This window comes from Rhineura floridana, chromosome 9, assembly GCF_030035675.1.
Source record: "Rhineura floridana isolate rRhiFlo1 chromosome 9, rRhiFlo1.hap2, whole genome shotgun sequence".
Taxonomy (NCBI): domain Eukaryota; kingdom Metazoa; phylum Chordata; class Lepidosauria; order Squamata; family Rhineuridae; genus Rhineura; species Rhineura floridana.
In genome coordinates this window covers 66,399,084-66,415,956 of record NC_084488.1, presented here as the reverse complement: position 1 = coordinate 66,415,956, position 16,873 = coordinate 66,399,084, and the positions used below count along the sequence as shown (strand labels likewise).

Below are 16,873 nucleotides of genomic sequence, written 5' to 3'. Positions count from 1 at the left end.
GGAAAAATAACAAGATATGTTGCTGCATCATGCAAATTAGAAGCTCAGGCATACTGACATTAAAAACAAAACAAAGCCATGGTCACAGAGGGATGCCAGCCTCTACTTGTGAATGTAAAGCACTGGATGAGGCCTAAATTTAAATGTACACTATATAGATACAAGCATATAGTATTTTATAATTGAAAAATATTTTTTTATCTAAACTAAAAATTCCCTGTGTATCAGTTTCAGAAATACAGGGACAAAATGCTATTGCACTAATTCTCAAGAAAGATAAGAAAGGATGCCCACAAATACCTGATTCTTTAAAAATAACATGGCAATTATTGATCTTTTGCTGATCATATGTCTTGAAGATTAGAAATATGGAAGGCATGACTACTTAACTCTGATATTAATTTTAAAACTAAAATGTTGGGGTAAAATACAGCCAAAGTTAGGCATTTGCAAGTCTTACTGATTTCAATTATTTTAAAAAAAGCTCAACACATGAATAACTTTGGAAACATTTGATCATTTCTAGTACCTACACACTGCTTAGGGATCAAACACTGAAATGAATGGGACCTTTAAAATGCTTGTGGCTTTTTGGTGCCCTGATTTTCTGGGAAGTCTGCTATACCCACTGTGAACTGGCAACTTGTAGCAGGTCGTTTTTTCTCTATATGTGCAATTAACTTCTCCAGTGGGCTAGGGCTGCACACAAGTGCAGGCAACAAAGCCTGCAGTATTGTTCTAGATGAACCATCCTAATAGTTGTGGCACTTTGTCTAGGCTTCCCTTCTCCTGCAGAATTAACCCCAGGGAATGACATCATGTCAGGCTTTCCAGATGGATTATGTGAAGTCATAGCTCAATGTCATTTTCAATAGCCAAGCTTATAATTAAAGGTCAAATAGTCACTTCATCTGCAATCAATCAATAGAAGAAGTACTAATACCAAGCACTAATCAATCAATGGCAAATACACTAATAAAACCCATGCATCAAACGTCTGGGTTTCATCATGTGCTTGCATGTACTATGCATGTATGTTGCAAAAAGACAGGGAGAGAAAGAAGAAAATGAGAGCAAATATGCCTGAGGGAATTCTCAGGTGCCACATTTATCTTCACTAGTGAGATCTTGTATCCCTAATTATCTAGTCAAATGAAAAACATATAAAAGTGATGTCATGGAAGAAGTTATGCATTCTCGTTAAAAGCAATGAGAGAAGTTCAGTTTCTATTAATGCACCAATAAAAAATGATGGTATTTGATGAACAGGACCTTTGACAGGAAGGTGTGTGTGTGTGTGTGTGTATTTTGATCCATACAAATTCAACCTAAATATCCTATGCTTTTGAGGAAATGCAGGTATGTCAACTGCTCTGTCTACAGAATGAAACCCAACATATGGGAGGGCACTGTGCTTGTCTCCATGTTGAGTGAGAGCTTCTTCATGGATCCAAGCAGAGGAAGTGGCAGATGGCCTCCTGAGCATGCTGCATGTGGGAATTAGTTGGTTTCATAAGACGTGTGGGAGAAGTGCCTTACAAGAGTCTTCTCATGCTTCTCTTATTACCACTTCTAAAGCTTCAAAGCTGTCATCGTTTCCCCTCCTCTACTGGTGCTGTGCTACACTCCCCAGGGAATGGACGCACGGCACCCTGTGGAGGCTTCACATGCCAGAATGTGTAAAATCAGTCTAAGCACCAAGTGAAATGGCTTTTGTTGCAGGAGCCCCCTAAGTGCTCTTGTTTGCTTGGTGGTGCTGGAGTTTTTGAAGGCAGATAAAAACAACCTCGCAGCAGACTTAAAAAAAGGCCCTGAAGTTCACTGATGCCCTTAAATATTCAAACACAAGTGTTAAAAACAGTATCTTGCTTGTATTTCCTAAATCTGGCTCAGGTAAATTACAGCAGAATAACACAACAGACAAGTTGTCATTCTTTATAAAGTCAACACCATAGGTCTTGATTTCATGGGGAGCAAGATTTGGTCTTGGGAGCAGATGCACTAAATTATTATTCCAGAATAATTTGAGTTTAGACAAAACATCACTCCAATGTTACCAGAGGTCTCAATCCAGAGATCTCATTTATACTTGCTTTTCCCCCTTGCCACTGCTAAACTACACCATCTTGCCCCATTGCTTTCCCTGAAACCTCAGAAAACACATCACAAAGTCACATAAAAAAGTCTAAAAAGCAGGCTTATTAGTCATGCTTTCACAATTATCCCCAGGCTTGCTGACTATGGCCAATGGTAAATTCTATGATCAAAAATTACTTTTCTCTACATAGAAAGGACCTTAGATCAGAGTACAGTGTTTTGGTGATTTGTAATACAGTAATCTCCTACCTTTTCAGATTCACATTAAACCCCAACTGGCAACTATGGGACCCATTTTTGTTTTATCTATCTTTCTTCTTCTCTTCCCTCAGTCTTTCCTTTATTATCTCTTCCAATATTTTTTACTTCTCTTTAACATGCGAACAATTAAATGAGGAAAATTGTGGAAATGCTACTGGAGTAATCCACTTTAGGCCAGTAACCATGTGCTTATTGAGGAGTTTTCTACTGATAATGGTGCCTGCAGACAAGGGCTGGAATTCCCCTCCTCTGTCCTTTACTTGGTAGTGGTAGCAGGTAGCTCCAGCTGGCATAACCCTCTTATCAGCTGATACTGCCAGTGAGGTAAAACTCAAATTATTTAGCTGGTGCAAGACCCTTGTTGTTCAAGGTGTTTTTGCCATGGACAAGATAGATCCTTTAAAAATAAGACTTAAATGTTACATCTCACTTTTCTACATCATCTGTACCTAAAGCAGCATATAAGAATCAAAATTAACAAAACACACACCAAAAAAATCCTGAACAGAAGAAACCAAAGGTTCCAGTATTAAAACTAAAACAACTTAAAAGAGAAAAGCATTAAACATAAAAAGCCCATCAGGGAAAAAACCCACCTGTTTAAGATCCTGTCTGAAAAGGGGGAGGGGAATGTTGGCTTTCAAAGCACTGGCATCACCACTGAAAAGGCCTATCGCTTGTACCTGCCTGTCATATTTTTAGTAGAGAGAGAACAGAGTGCAGAGTCTCCAGTGCCGTTTCTGATGCTCAGGCAGGTTTATAGTAGACAAGGTGGTCCCTGAAATACCTGGGCCCCACACTATTAATGGCTTCTAACAGCACTTTAAATCAAACCTGGTTTAGTTTGCGTGGTCCTAGTTTCCCTTTATTTGGCACTGGTTAAGGCGTCATCTTGAGTTTGCGTATTGCATCCATTTCTAGACACCGCACTGTAAGGAGGATGCAGACAAACTGGAAAGGAGGGCAACAAGGATGATCAGAGGACTGGAAACAAGCCCTATGAAGAGACTGAAAGAACTGGGCATGTTTACCCTTGAGAAGAGAGGTGTGAGAGGAGATATTATAGCACTCTTGAAGTACTTGAAAGGTTGCCACACAGAGGAGGGCCAGGATATCTTCTTGATCATCCCAGAGTGCAGGACACAGAATAATGGGCTCAAGTTAAGGAAGCCAGATTTTGACTGAACACCAGGAAACACTTTCTAACTGTTAGAACCATATGACAATGGATCCAATTACCTAAGGAGATGGTGGGCTCTCCAACGCTAGAGGCATTCAAGAGGCAGGTGGACAGCCACCTGTCGGGTATGCTTTAAGTTGCATTCCTGCATGGAGCAGGGGGTTGGAATTGATGGCCTGATAGGCCCCTTCAAACTCCACTATTTTATGATTCTATGGAAATCAGTGACCAACCTACTTGCTTTAGGACTGTTATTATATGGTCAACCACTAGGCTTTAGCAAACATTCTGGAATGAACTGCAGTGGCATAGATATATTTATTTATTTATTTATTAAATTTTTATACCGCCCCATAGCCGAAGCTCTCTAGGCGGTTCACAATATGAAAATGTATATCAATAACGTCATCTTCTAAAATACCTTGTGTGTATGCTTTTGCAACTTTCTACAAATAAGATTATTATAACAGACTGGAGTGTATCAGGAAAAGGATGAAAATTATTTTTCCCTTGGAAAGTGGAATCTCGAGTGTTTTTCTATTGAATAGAAGCTCTAGTGCTTGTTGTAAGTGTACAATTTTTCATAGTTTTAAAAAAATTCTGTCTCCATTTTCTTGCTGACAGTTCTTCACCTTTTGAAATTATTTAGTCCTTAGCAACTATCACATGCAGATATGAAAACACAAACAAAATCTATCTTTTCCCTATCTGGTGTGGAGTTTCCTATACATGCAGGGTGTCCAGGTACACAGTAGGTAGCAGCAGCAACCCATATCACCCCACCACTTCTATTTATCTCTTCAAGTGATATATTTATTTCATTCACACAAAGTGAAAGTAAGTGGAAGTGGGGTTTAAGATGTTTTCACTGCCACCTCTCTGATACAGCACTGAATGCCTTAGCATTGGCAAGTTTGCTATGAGTTTAACACAGGAATTACTGTGCATTATGGGACTATAGTGAGAGAGATTGCAATTTGCCTAGCAGCGCTTCCATGCTGAAACTTAATTAATGCTGGACTGACTTAATGCTGGATATTAGCTTTATCCTCAAACAAGTCCAGAAAGTTGCCTATATCTTTAAGAATCTATCATTTATCAGCTTATGTAGTTGACATAGGACTTTGGAACAAATACACTATTCTGAAAAGTTCCAGAATGAGTGATCTATATATGTATGTCTGAAACAAATTAAATCCATCATCAAAGCTAACATGGGAATAAGATAAGTACATTTGCAAATATTTTTCCCCAGGGTAACCACTCTCCATTTAAACTGCTCTGTACACTTTTTGTCAGCTTCCCAGCATACCAAGTTGTGGTTATGTTTGGAGAAAATGCCAAATATTAATTACTGTATAATGAGGTATTTTTTCTGACTGAAAAGGGCTGCTGGAAGTACATCACTGTGAAAGCAATGGGTGTTTTTTTTTTAACATGGAATCTCTAAGGGTCCTTCCAACAGCAATTTTAAAAGTTTGTTTTCATTTCCAACTTTCACCAAATAACATATTTAGAGTGACTCAGCACAAATATCTGATTGATTGGGTTATTAAACCTCAGCCTATCTTACATCTTTCTGTTTTTTACTTTGCCATCATCTTTACCACACTTACTTTGAAGTAAGATCCAGTGGAATTCACGGGACTTACTTAGATGAAAAAAAAGCAGAGGACTGGGCTGTTACTTTACTTTTCTTATTTTGGATATTACAACATTGGTCTCCAGTTGGTGGTAGTAGAGTGGAAGTTATGCAAAAGCACAATAATAAAAGCTCCACTATAATATATGCCATGTATCAGGAAAGGTACCACCAACTCCAAGAGAACACCAGTGTGGACAGAGTCAAAGAAGACACTTGAAGCAAGAGAAATTGCTGAAATGAGGAATCCAAAAAGAAGCACAAACGCTGGCAAAAGAAATGCAAGTAGACAATAAGGGGGAGACACAGTAAGGGGGATACATAAGGGAGTTAAAAGTGTGTGAAAAGAGGCTAAGGAGAATGCAGAAAAGCTGAAACAATTTTGTGTATGTGTCTAACTTGCTAAAATGAAGAAGACATAGAACAAATACCAATGCCTGAAATGTTTTTTCAGGAAAAAATTAAATTGTATTTTGGCATTATGATTGTGCTTTGTTGTTGTTGTTTAGCTTTACTCTGATTTTCGATACGACCAGTTCATGATCTGTACCGCAGTCTGCTCCTGGTCTTGTTTTCACAGAAAGTATGGAACTTCTCCATCTTCTACTACCAATTATATAATCAATTTGATTCCTATATTGACCATTTGGTGATGTCCATGTATACAGTTTTCTTTTCGGTTGCTCAAAAAATGTGTTTGCAAGAAACAAATTATTGGCTTCACAGAATTCAATAAGTCTTTCTCCTGCTTCACTTCTGTCTCCTAGGCCCCATTTCCCCACAATTCCTAGTTCTTCTCTCCCTACTTTTGCATTCCAATGCCCCATGATTACATCTTGTTTTGGTGTGTGATCAATTTCTTCCTGTACTTCCGCGTAAAATCTTTCCAATTCCTCTTCTTCTGCGTTTGCCGTTGGAGCATAGACTTGGATGATGGTTATGTTGATAGGTTTCCCATTTAATCTCATTGATATAACTCGTTCTGACCTTGTGTTGTAGCTCCTAATTGCTTTTGCTACATCACTTCTCACTATTAGAGCAACCCTATTTCTTCCTAATCTCTCATTTCCTGCATAAAATATTTTGTAGTTGCCTGATTGAAAATATCCCATTCCCGTCCATTTTAGTTTGCTCACACCAAGTATTGTAATGTTGATGCGTTCCATTTCTTGCTTGACAATTAGTATCCAAAATGCAACTAACTGGTAAATGCAGAAAACAATGCTCACCGAGGCAAAAAATACACATAATTCAGCGTTCAAAATAGCCCAGAGTGAGGAACAGCAGGTCGGACCCAACTGTCAACAACTGCAGAGAGGGCAGGCTGGTGGGTGGGATGGCTCCTCCCTCTGGAGAGGAGGCAGAAGACTGTCTAGAACCCTGCCTGAATCACCAGTGGTAGGGGTCATCCCTAACAGAGGAATGTCCTCTAGCCTCATCCAGCAAAGAGAACAAGTGTCATGTGGTGGATGATGTACTTGACTCAGATGAGAGAAATCCCCTCTCAGCTCAGTTTAATGTTTAGCCTTGGGAAAGTAATTCTATCTCAGAAGTGACCTCACAGGGTTTCTGTGAAAAATGAGAGGGATGCCCTCACACCTCTGCAGTTCTTAGAGAAAGAATGGAATAAAAACAAAGGTAAATAAATAAGCAAGCAAGCAAACATGGGTCACACATAGTGCATCCATGCCATCTCCTTGGCTATTTCTCGCTTTACACATGGCTGTGTAGAAGCCAGACTATGCACCAATATGTTTAAATTTCAGAACACCAGTTTATTTATTTATTTATTTTATTATACTTGTATACCGCCCCATAGCCGAAGCTTTCTGGGCGGTTTACAGTAACTAAAAACATTAAAACAAATACAATTTAAAACAGATCTTATAAAAACAATTTAAAACACAATTTAAAAATTTAAAACAGTATAAAACACATGCCTGGGAGAAGAGGAAAGTCTTGACCTGGTGCAGAAAAGATAACAGTGTTAGCACCAGGTGCACCTCATCAGGGAGATCATTCCATAATTTGGGGGCCACCACTGAGAAGGCCCTCTCCCTTGTTGCCATCCTCTGAGCTTCCCTTGGAATAGGCACCCGGAGGAGGGCCTTTGATTTGTAAGTCTTCTTCCACAGAGATTATTTTTAAATACTTTGCACAGGGTCAGCATGACTGGGCCCTTGGGCACCAGCCTGCCCCAGGCTCATGGAGCCGTATCCCCAACCCAACCCCCCCATACAGGTGGTGCGGGGCTAATAAGCCTGCTCATGTATCCCACCTACCTCTTCTGTCCCTGTGAATGATGTGTGCACTGTGCGCACCAGCCCCTTATGGAAGCCTCTGCCACTGTCTTGGTTGATGGCAGGCATGTTCTGATATTTTGTTTTAATATGTTTTTAAAGATGTTTTGTTTTAATATTTTTTAAAGTCTGTTTTTAAGATATTTTATAGTCTTTTGTGTGTCGCCCTGGGCTCTTTCTGGGAGGAAGGGCAGTATATGTGTGTGTGTGTATGTATGCATACATACATATATAAACAAACAAACAATAAGATGGCAGTAGAGGCATCAGCTCATTAAGAAAGCCCCCACCGCCATCTTGGTAGATGGTAGACATGTGCACGCATGTCATTCAAGGGACGGAAGAGGTAGCTGGGGCATGCATGCGGCCTTATTGAAGCCCTCACTGACTGTATTGGGGGATGCCTGGGTGCTCCCTCTCCATGATCCATGGCAGGGTCAGGAGCGCTACCCTCCCACCCTAAGGAGGGGCCCTTCAGGGACCCCTCTAGGCTGCAGAGGTCCTTGGCCAAGGCCCAACCTGGCAGCCCTCTGGCGCTGGCCCTGACTTTGCATAGGGGCTTTTTCCTCTATGTCCCCCTGCAGCCCTCTATGTGCCCCCCAAATCTGCTGTAGAGGGTTCAGAGACTGTCTAGAGTTGATTTTGGGGATGTGGGGGGCTGCAGGGATAAGAGAACACAAAAGTCCTGTTGTGCAAGTAGATTTTTGTTGCACAAGTGGGCAGACATTATTGGATGTCACCTTCTGTTCAAAACTATGGTTTGTCTGACAAATATTGGTAAATTTTACATTTAAAATTCATATTTTGATCTTTGCTAATCACCATAAATCACAGGACATAAATACAACATTCAGAGCTGCTCTCCCACTCAAAGTATAATTGTATTTTAATTAAATTTATTGTATATCCACCAGAACAAGTGTTATTGCAAGGGAATTTTGAGTGACTAGTAAGTCAATGATCTTTGAATACTGAATTATAATGAATAAATGCAGAGTCCAGAGACTTCTTGGGATAAATACACTGATATTTCATAAAACACTGCTGTCTTTATTGATCTGTTTCTTTATATTGTAAATGCTTTGTGCATTACAGTTTTGAGCTGTAATAATTTTGTTGTTTGACTGTGTTGTAATAACTCAGAACATAAACTGAAATGAACCACAAACTTTATCAATATTAGATTAGAGAAAGAGAACATCAGAAACAAAGAAAAAAATCACATTGCTTTCTTTAAAGAAGGAACAGATTAATGGCACTGCAATACAATTACTAAATTCCCAAAGGAGAAGACTGTGTTGTCTTCCTCTTAGGAAACATTTACTTGCCCACTGCAAAAGTGTTCTCATGAATGTACTAATATTAATGCTAGGCTTTTCTTCTACATCCCAGGTCCCAGGCTATGGTCTGAAGGCACATAAGGTCAGCTCCCTGCTGAAACTAAGCAGGTTCAGGTCTGGCCAGTGCCTGGATGGGAGACTGCCTGGGAACCATATGTAAGCGGTCTTGGGTTTCTAAGATGAAAAAAAGGTGGGGTATAAATGTAATAAATAAATAATAAATCTTGTCATACTGCTGAACTGATAAAAAGAGAACCAGAAAACCACTTTCATAACAAAGTGAACTATAAGGAACAGTGTCATCAGACTGAAAAAGCTGAACTCAATCTCTAGTAAAGACTTACCCAAAGTCAGAGATTTGTGCGTAGAACAGAAGATAATAGCCACTGTATCTGCTGGTGTAAAACCAGAATTCTTCCTAGAAAAGATGTAAGGAATTTTTAAAGTCTCTTCTGCCAAACGTCTGCTAACTGATCAAACATAGTTTCTGTATCCAGTAAGTGTGTTTTTAATCATTTTCCATTAGGTTTCATGACAAATAGTTCTATCCACATAGGTATAGCTTTTGATTTTTGCACTAAATGGAATTACTCCTCTGTTGCTGCAAAGTCTTGTATGTATACAAACTTGTTCTTGTGAGACATAAGTTTATCCCAGCCCAGAGTACTTCTGCAAATGTAAAGCTGCACATTAAATTCAATTTTCAGTTTTACAAAAATTGAGTCCTAACATGCTTAAAATCTAAACAGTGTGCTAGGGTTAAGCCTAAAATGCTGGCATAATTTGCTGCCCTGGGCTCCTGCTGGGAGGAGGGCGGGTTATAAATCAAATAATAAATAAATAATAAATAATTTCCTTGTAACCATATTAGAATAGGCTGTGTTACACATAATGGTAAATACATGGTTTAGTTTGGAGTCACAATATGGTGCCTAGTCTATGTCATAGCACCATGAAGGTCTTCTTTCGTGTGACAGCGAAGGGAGTTCCGATCTAGCTTTCATTTTTTTAAAAAAAAAAAATAAGGAAATCTCCAGCTGTCCAAGAAAGAAAGTTATGGAGCAAAATGTGCAGGCACCCTTCTAAGTGATCAATCACTTTATTTATTTATTTATTTATTTATTTATTTATTTATTTATTTATTTATTTATTTATTATTTGATTTGATTTATATCCCACCCCTCCTCCCAGCAGGAGCCCAGGGTTGCAAACAAAAGCACTAAAAACACTTTAAAACATCATAAAAACAGACTTGAAAATTCATTAAAACACCTTCAAAAACCTTTTTTAAAAAGCTTTCAAGACATCTTTAAAAAAAAGTTTAAAAACATATTGTTTTTTTAAAAAGTTTAAAAACATATTAAAAAGCAATCCCAATACAGAAGCAGACTGGGATAAAGTCTCAACTTAAAAGGCTTGTTGAAAGAGGAAGGTCTTCAATAGGCACTGAAAAGATAACAGAGATAGCGCCTGTCTAATATTTAAGGGTAGAATTCCAAAGGGTAGGTGCCGCTACACTAAAGTTCAGTTTCCTATGTTGTGTGGAACGGACCTCCTGATAAAATGGTATCTGCAGGAGGCCCTCACCTGCAGAGCGCAGTGATCGACTGGGTATATAAGGGATAAGACAGTCCTGCATGTATCCTGGTCTTAAGCTGTATAAGGTCGCAAGCTGTACACCAAAACTAGAACCTTGAACTTGGCCCGGTAGCAAATGGGCAGCCAGTGCAATTCTTTCAGCAATGGGGTGACTTGTTGGTGATACCCTGCCTCAGTGAGTAGTCTCGCCAATCGCATTTTGCACCAGCTGCAGCTTCCGGACCAACCTCAAGGGCAGCCCAACATAGAGTGCATTACAGTAATCCAGCCTCGAAGTTGCCAGTGCATGGACAACAGTGGTCAGGCTATCCCTGTCCAGAAAAGCCACAGCTGTCTTACCAGCTGAAGCTGGTAAAAGGCACTCCTAGCCACTGAGATCACCTGGGCCTCTAGTGCCAATGATGGATCCAGGAGCACCCCCAGACTACAGACCTGCTCTTTCAGACGGAGTACGACTCCATCCAAAGCAGGCAACTGACCAATTATCTGAACTCGGGAACTACCAACCCACAGTGCCTCCGTCTTGCTAGGATTTAGACTCAGTTTATTGGCCCTTATCCAGCCCACCACAGGGTCCAGGAAGCAGTTCAGGGCCTGCACGGCCTCTCCCGATTCAGATGTTACAGAGAAATAGAGCTAGTTATCATCAGTGTACTGCTGACACCTCATCCCAAATCTCCTGATGACTGCTCCCAAGGGCTTCATATAGATTTTAAACAGCATGGGGTACAAAATGGTATCCTGAGGTATCCCACAGCACAATTGCCAGGGGGCCAAAAGACAATCACCCAGTGCTATTCTCTGAAAACGACCTTGGAGATAGGATCGGAACCACTGTAAAACAGTGCCTCCAATACCCATCTCACCAAGTCGGCCCAGAAAGATACCATGGTTAATGGTATCAAAAGCCATTGAGAGATCAATTAAGAGTAATAGGGTCGCACTCCCTCTGTCCTTCTCCTGATAAAGGTCATCCATCAGGGCCACCAAGGCCGATTCAGTCTCATAACCAGGCCTGAACCCAGACTGGGATGGGTCAAGATAATCTGTTTCATCCAAGAGTACTTGCAATTGCTGCACCACAACCCTCTCAATCACCTTCCCTAAGAAGGGGGTATTTGCAACTGGTTGGTAATTGTCGTTTACTAATTATAGGGTGATTGTGATCATGAAAACTCCACCCTCAGTAAGGAAAAGTCTTGAGTGAGCAGACTTTTGGGGGCTGAGACTTTTTTTGTGCACTCGCCCTGCCTTATTCATTGAATTTTTCAGACGGTCCTATTCTTAAAACAAGCTATCATTCTTTAAATGGAGGCTGTCATTGTCTGTCATGTCATAAATTAAAAAGAAGATATTTTCCAAAAATTTCCTGGTGGGTGGGTGAAGAACAACTTGGGGTGGGGCGGCACCTCCATTTGCCTGAGCTTGGTTGTTTCCGGATCTCAGTGTCTTTAGCCAATGAGTGATGTCAGAGCTATGATTGTGAATTGATAATTGTGAATTGATAATTGTTTGGACACCCAGGTAATAGGAATTCCTGAAGTCTGAAAGTCCTTCTGTTTTCCCTTGCCCTTTAGTGCACTTGGTGCACACTTCCTCATTCTGACTTATTTTCTAGCAATCCTTGGAATCTCTGTAGTTTACCCTTCCTTTTTACCTATCAACCAGGACACATTTTTCCTATGGTGAGTTTGTCTGAAATGAGGTTGTCCCTAGAGTTTTTTTCTGCAAATACTTCCACACAATAGGTGGATGATGAAGAATCTCTTCCCCATATGGAAAATGCAAAATGGGAAAATTTTGCAAAGAAGCTTAGTCATGTCTCCTGTTGTTCAGGAGCTGATGTCCAGGCATTAATTAAGAATTCACTGTATAGTTATCTTACTGTACAATGGTATACATGTCTACTTCAGAAGTAAGACTTTTTGTGTTTCATGGGGCTTACTCTCAGGTAAGTGGGTACAGGATGTCAGCCTAAGCATTGGTTTAAGAATGGCATTGCGAAAGGCATTCTCTCTAATTATGCCATGCCCCCCAGCAGCTATTTTGTGACTGGGACCTTTAGCACTCTCTCAAAATTCAAAATGTGCCCCTGATCCAAAAGGCTGGCAACCCCTGGTTTAGTGTTATGCGGGCAAGACACAGTGGGACTTGGTTTATGTTAACCCCTCCCCCCAGTGTAGCCAAGAGGAGTCTGCAAGCGTTAATATTTTGGAGTAACCATAGCTTGTTGTGATGTCAGAACCCAGATGCACAGCTAAGAAAGAATCCTGGCTGCTCAATATGTAAGGGAGAAAATGTTTTAAATATTAGATTTTCAAAAATGGAAAGCAGTATCCTCTATAAAATTAAGGCTGGAATCCTAAAGCACTGTGTGTGTGTGGTGTGGTGTATGTGTGTGTTACAGAAGGAGAGAGAGACAAAGGTGAATGAACTACCTATCCATAGTCCTGCCAGACTCTTGCTAGTTGAGCAGAAGTGAGCTGGAGGACTGCTCCTCTATCCTTTTCCTTAAAAAAAAGTATTATTTTACAATTTCCCTCTCTTTGGGAGCAGTGGGAAAGAGAAACAACACCTTAGATTCCCAGCTTAGGTTATTCCCTAGCTTAGGGGCACACTGGAGGACTGGGAAGGTGCTGGATCCATTCTGGCAAACTCTTTTTTAAAAGTCCTACTGACACTGGAGTTCTGATATTAGTAGGGCAAAGGTGGTTGAAATTTCCATGGCAGCAGGGAAGGGGAATCTGACAATAGATCTTCCTCTCCACCCTGGAGAGGGAGATCCAGTGCTTCTTATGAGTCATCTTCTGTGGCCCACAAGACTGCAGGGCCCAAGGCATAAATGTGTATTTTTTTCCCACTTTTTATGACACACATAATATAATCAACAAAACATTCAGTAATCCTACTATGATGAAATTAGAATATTAATGCAAAAATCAGGAAGAAGTCTGTGTTTCATATTAAATTTAGCCATCATCCATTGAGAGTTGGTATGAAAACATATGGTCTGCATATGGAAAAGAAATTAAAGGTACCAAATAACTGCCTACTGGAGGCCAAGCAACCATTCTGATTCTGCAGATTTTCCTAGGTACTTTGCAAATTAATTGCACCATAGAAATCTTAGTAATAAAAGCCAGGTTGCATTACAGAGTACTATGCTAATACGCAATGCACGGGAACATAAAGGATGCCCTCTGTGACTACAGAAATGTCGCTGTTGGATCTATTTCAATTAGTGGCTATTAAAAAAGAGAGCGAATATATATTAGAGTAGCAATTATTCCAGACAGTAAGTGTCCAGGAAAGCCCAACACACCATTTTATCCCCTTCTCTTGAATTATTATTATTTATTATTATGTATTAGATTTATATCCCACCCTTTCTCCCAGTAGGAACCCAGGGCGGCATTCTTTAATTAACTATTCCCTAGTTAGGCATTTTCTTCACTCCTACTGCCTCCTTCTCCTACCCTGCAGTTAATTGGAGCTGCAGCCAGCTAAAGAGACCCTCTACTGATATTTACAGTATTTCCCCAGCTGCTGAAAAGACTTATTCTCCCCGATACTGGGAATGCTGATATTTATTGTTATGTTTGTTTTCAGTTTTCTAGTGCTTTATCTTCCTTTTGTAAGCCCTGGGCTCCTACTGGGAGGAAGGGCGGGATATAAATCTAATAAATGAATAAATGAATGAATGAATGAATGAATAAATCATAGAAAAGTAGGATATAAACATCCAAACAAACAACTACTGGAGTAAATTATCAGTCCAATCTTTGCTCTCTCAGATGAACAACCAGGGATGTAGTCGTCTGGGGTTGCGGGGTGTGTGTGTGTGTGGAGGGCAGACCCCTTACTTTTTTGGGAGCAGAGTCCCAGCCAGGTCCCTATGTACGAGCCAGCCATGAAAGGGGTGTGTGTTAGCCACTGAGAAGAGTCCTTGTCCTTTTGTGCTGATTGAAGCCAATCAGAGTGAAAGGAGGTGAGTCAGCCACTGAGAAGACTCTTGTCAGTAGCTAGCACACAGCCCCCCCCCTTTCATGCTGATGTCTGTTGTAGTAGAGTATGGACTCAGAGATGACGCAGAGCAAGGGAGACAAGGGAAACTGGAAAAGGGGGCATGGCTGTGAGGGGGCATAGTGTGACTACCATGAAGGGACCCTGCACTTCTGAATTTGCCACTACACTACTGTCCACAATTCTTTCTACCCTCAGTCTGGGTCACAGAAAGAACAATTCTCCCTTGTTCTGCACCAAACTGTTCTGTTCACTCATAGAGATAACTTTTACTGCCATTACATACCTTGTAGAAAAGAAGAAAGTTAACAGCATGAATCCCAGCTGAACTGAAAATACTGAAAGACAAATTAATTTGATAAACACTAAATGTAACATGAAAAAAACCAATACAAATGTGTATTTTAGATGCACCATGATCTCTCCAAAAAGAAAAATGCATATATTTTACAAAGTATTATGTGTGACAAATGTCTACCTGCTATTCTGCTGCAAGAACAAAAATCAGACAGCTGATACAGTTCAGCTACCTATCCATGCACTTATAGCACTAAACACTGTTGTGACCTTACAAAATTCTCCTTTTTCCACTGTGCGAAGATTTTATCTCATAGTAGGAAAAAGTAATGCAGGAGCTAGAAATGGCTCCCATACGCTGCATAAAAGTTTAAGAGTGCTGGTAGCTTGTTGGTCTTCAGTATGAGACACATGTAGTAAGTCAAGCTGGTTTCTTTAGGTGGGTGAACTTTTGTCAACTGGAGGATTTGGAGAAATGTAAAGGCATTCTGCATATTGTAATTTTGCTTACAACTTAGGTGCCACGCATTCACAATTGCTCTTGTTCTTTCAGCCACTCTTTCTCTGTAGGTCAGTAACAACTCTGAAGCTGGTGTTGGTGCTATATTAATGTTTTATGGTGCCCTTGAATGGTCTCAAAAATCCACAATGCACAGGAGACTTCTTTGCTTTTTCTGCACAGTTCCTGTTTGCACTGGCTCAGCCTCTCCTATATTGAACATGCCCCCTTAAACATGCCCACCTTTCATTCAATGCCATGATTAAACACCGAGCCTCCCATCCATTCTGAACAGGAGAGATGTGCAAAGACCTTCTCTCTGTGAGCGACTGCAATGTTTCCCCCTCTCTTGAGTGGGCAGCTGATGGGGGGGGCATGCCTGCACTATTTTGTCCTGTCTCTTTTCTGCTCTTATGGAGGTGGCAGACATCCCACATACCCCCACGGAAGCCATTTTGTAACTGGTGCCCACTGCTCTTTTTCCATATTCCGGTTGTGTCCACTGCCCCAAAAAAGGTTGGCAACCTCAGTAAGGTATATACTTGCAAATACTAATCTTTTAATTGCCAGCCATTAAAAAAAAACTTTCAGCTGCTCCCAGTCTCATTTCCCTTTCTATATCCTGTATCTACATCCCATCAGTAATGCTATATGTCACTCTCTCCAACCCAAATGAAAGTATAGGGCAAAGCAATGGATCAGCATACAGGTAGGTGATTGCTTCCCCCATTAAGTCCCTTACTGGATTGTTCCTAATCTGAAGAGGAATAGTCAGGTGGCTAAAAGATCAAGGGAAAGTGTGGATGCTGAGTGAGCACAATATATGTGAAACTATAAAATATATTTACTGTTCACATGGCATAGAAGTTAAGGTGGAAGCATTAAATTACTATTTCCAAGTTTTATAGATGAGTTTGTAAAAGCCGTAACTCTTTTCTTAGATCAAATTATTTTGTTCCTAGAAATTCTGTTTGTTTTTTTTACAGGAAATGTACTGAATCAGAACTGACCATGGTAATTCTAAGCATTAAACAGGATCATAAAGTGAATATATAGCAAGTAATTAAGAAAACTGCACTTCTTCAATTTCTGCATGGTAATAATTTACTACTGCACCACAGACCCTTTAATTCCACAATGAACATCCATATACAGATTTACTCAAACAATCCTATGCCAGATGGGAAATCCTGGGCAAGCAGCACCTCTTGAATGTCTGCCTGGTCATTGATAAGATTTATTTTATATTCCTGATAAAATATTCTCTCAGTATAAATTTGGGATAGAGAATCCTCTTGGTGAGGGGTAGAAACATTCCAATTTCAGGATGAAAAATACATGTTATAGCAGTTTATATATTGGAAGCAGCCTCTAAAAAATCCTTTGGATACCAGAGTTAGATAAAAAGAGTTACAATCTTGAATGCCAGTTTTCATTTGAATAGTACCTTATGGGGAACTCTTATACTCCTATCCCACAAATATGTCACCTACAGAAATTATTTTATGAGTTGGCTTGGCTAATAAACATAAACAAATAAATAAACCAAAAGAGTTTTTTGTTCTTTCTTTTTTGCAAGTCTATAATATGTGATGGGGAGACCTCATTTTTAAATACTGCTGTAACTCAGACACT

The 16,873-nt window shown here is 40.1% G+C and overlaps 1 protein-coding gene across 4 annotated transcripts in view; it reads right to left on the bottom strand.

The window, feature by feature from the left end:
• The window catches only part of SLC10A7 (solute carrier family 10 member 7), a 245,325-nt gene that overhangs the window by 20,554 nt on the left and 207,898 nt on the right, over positions 1 to 16,873 (bottom strand). For all 4 annotated transcript variants that reach the window (XM_061584763.1, XM_061584765.1, XM_061584766.1 and 1 more), the window contains exons 9-10: positions 14,729 to 14,780; positions 9,165 to 9,238 (exon numbers count right to left, since the gene is read on the bottom strand). In XM_061584763.1, the coding sequence (XP_061440747.1) occupies positions 9,165 to 9,238; positions 14,729 to 14,780 (126 nt within the window). The remainder of the gene's footprint in view (positions 1 to 9,164; positions 9,239 to 14,728; positions 14,781 to 16,873) is intronic.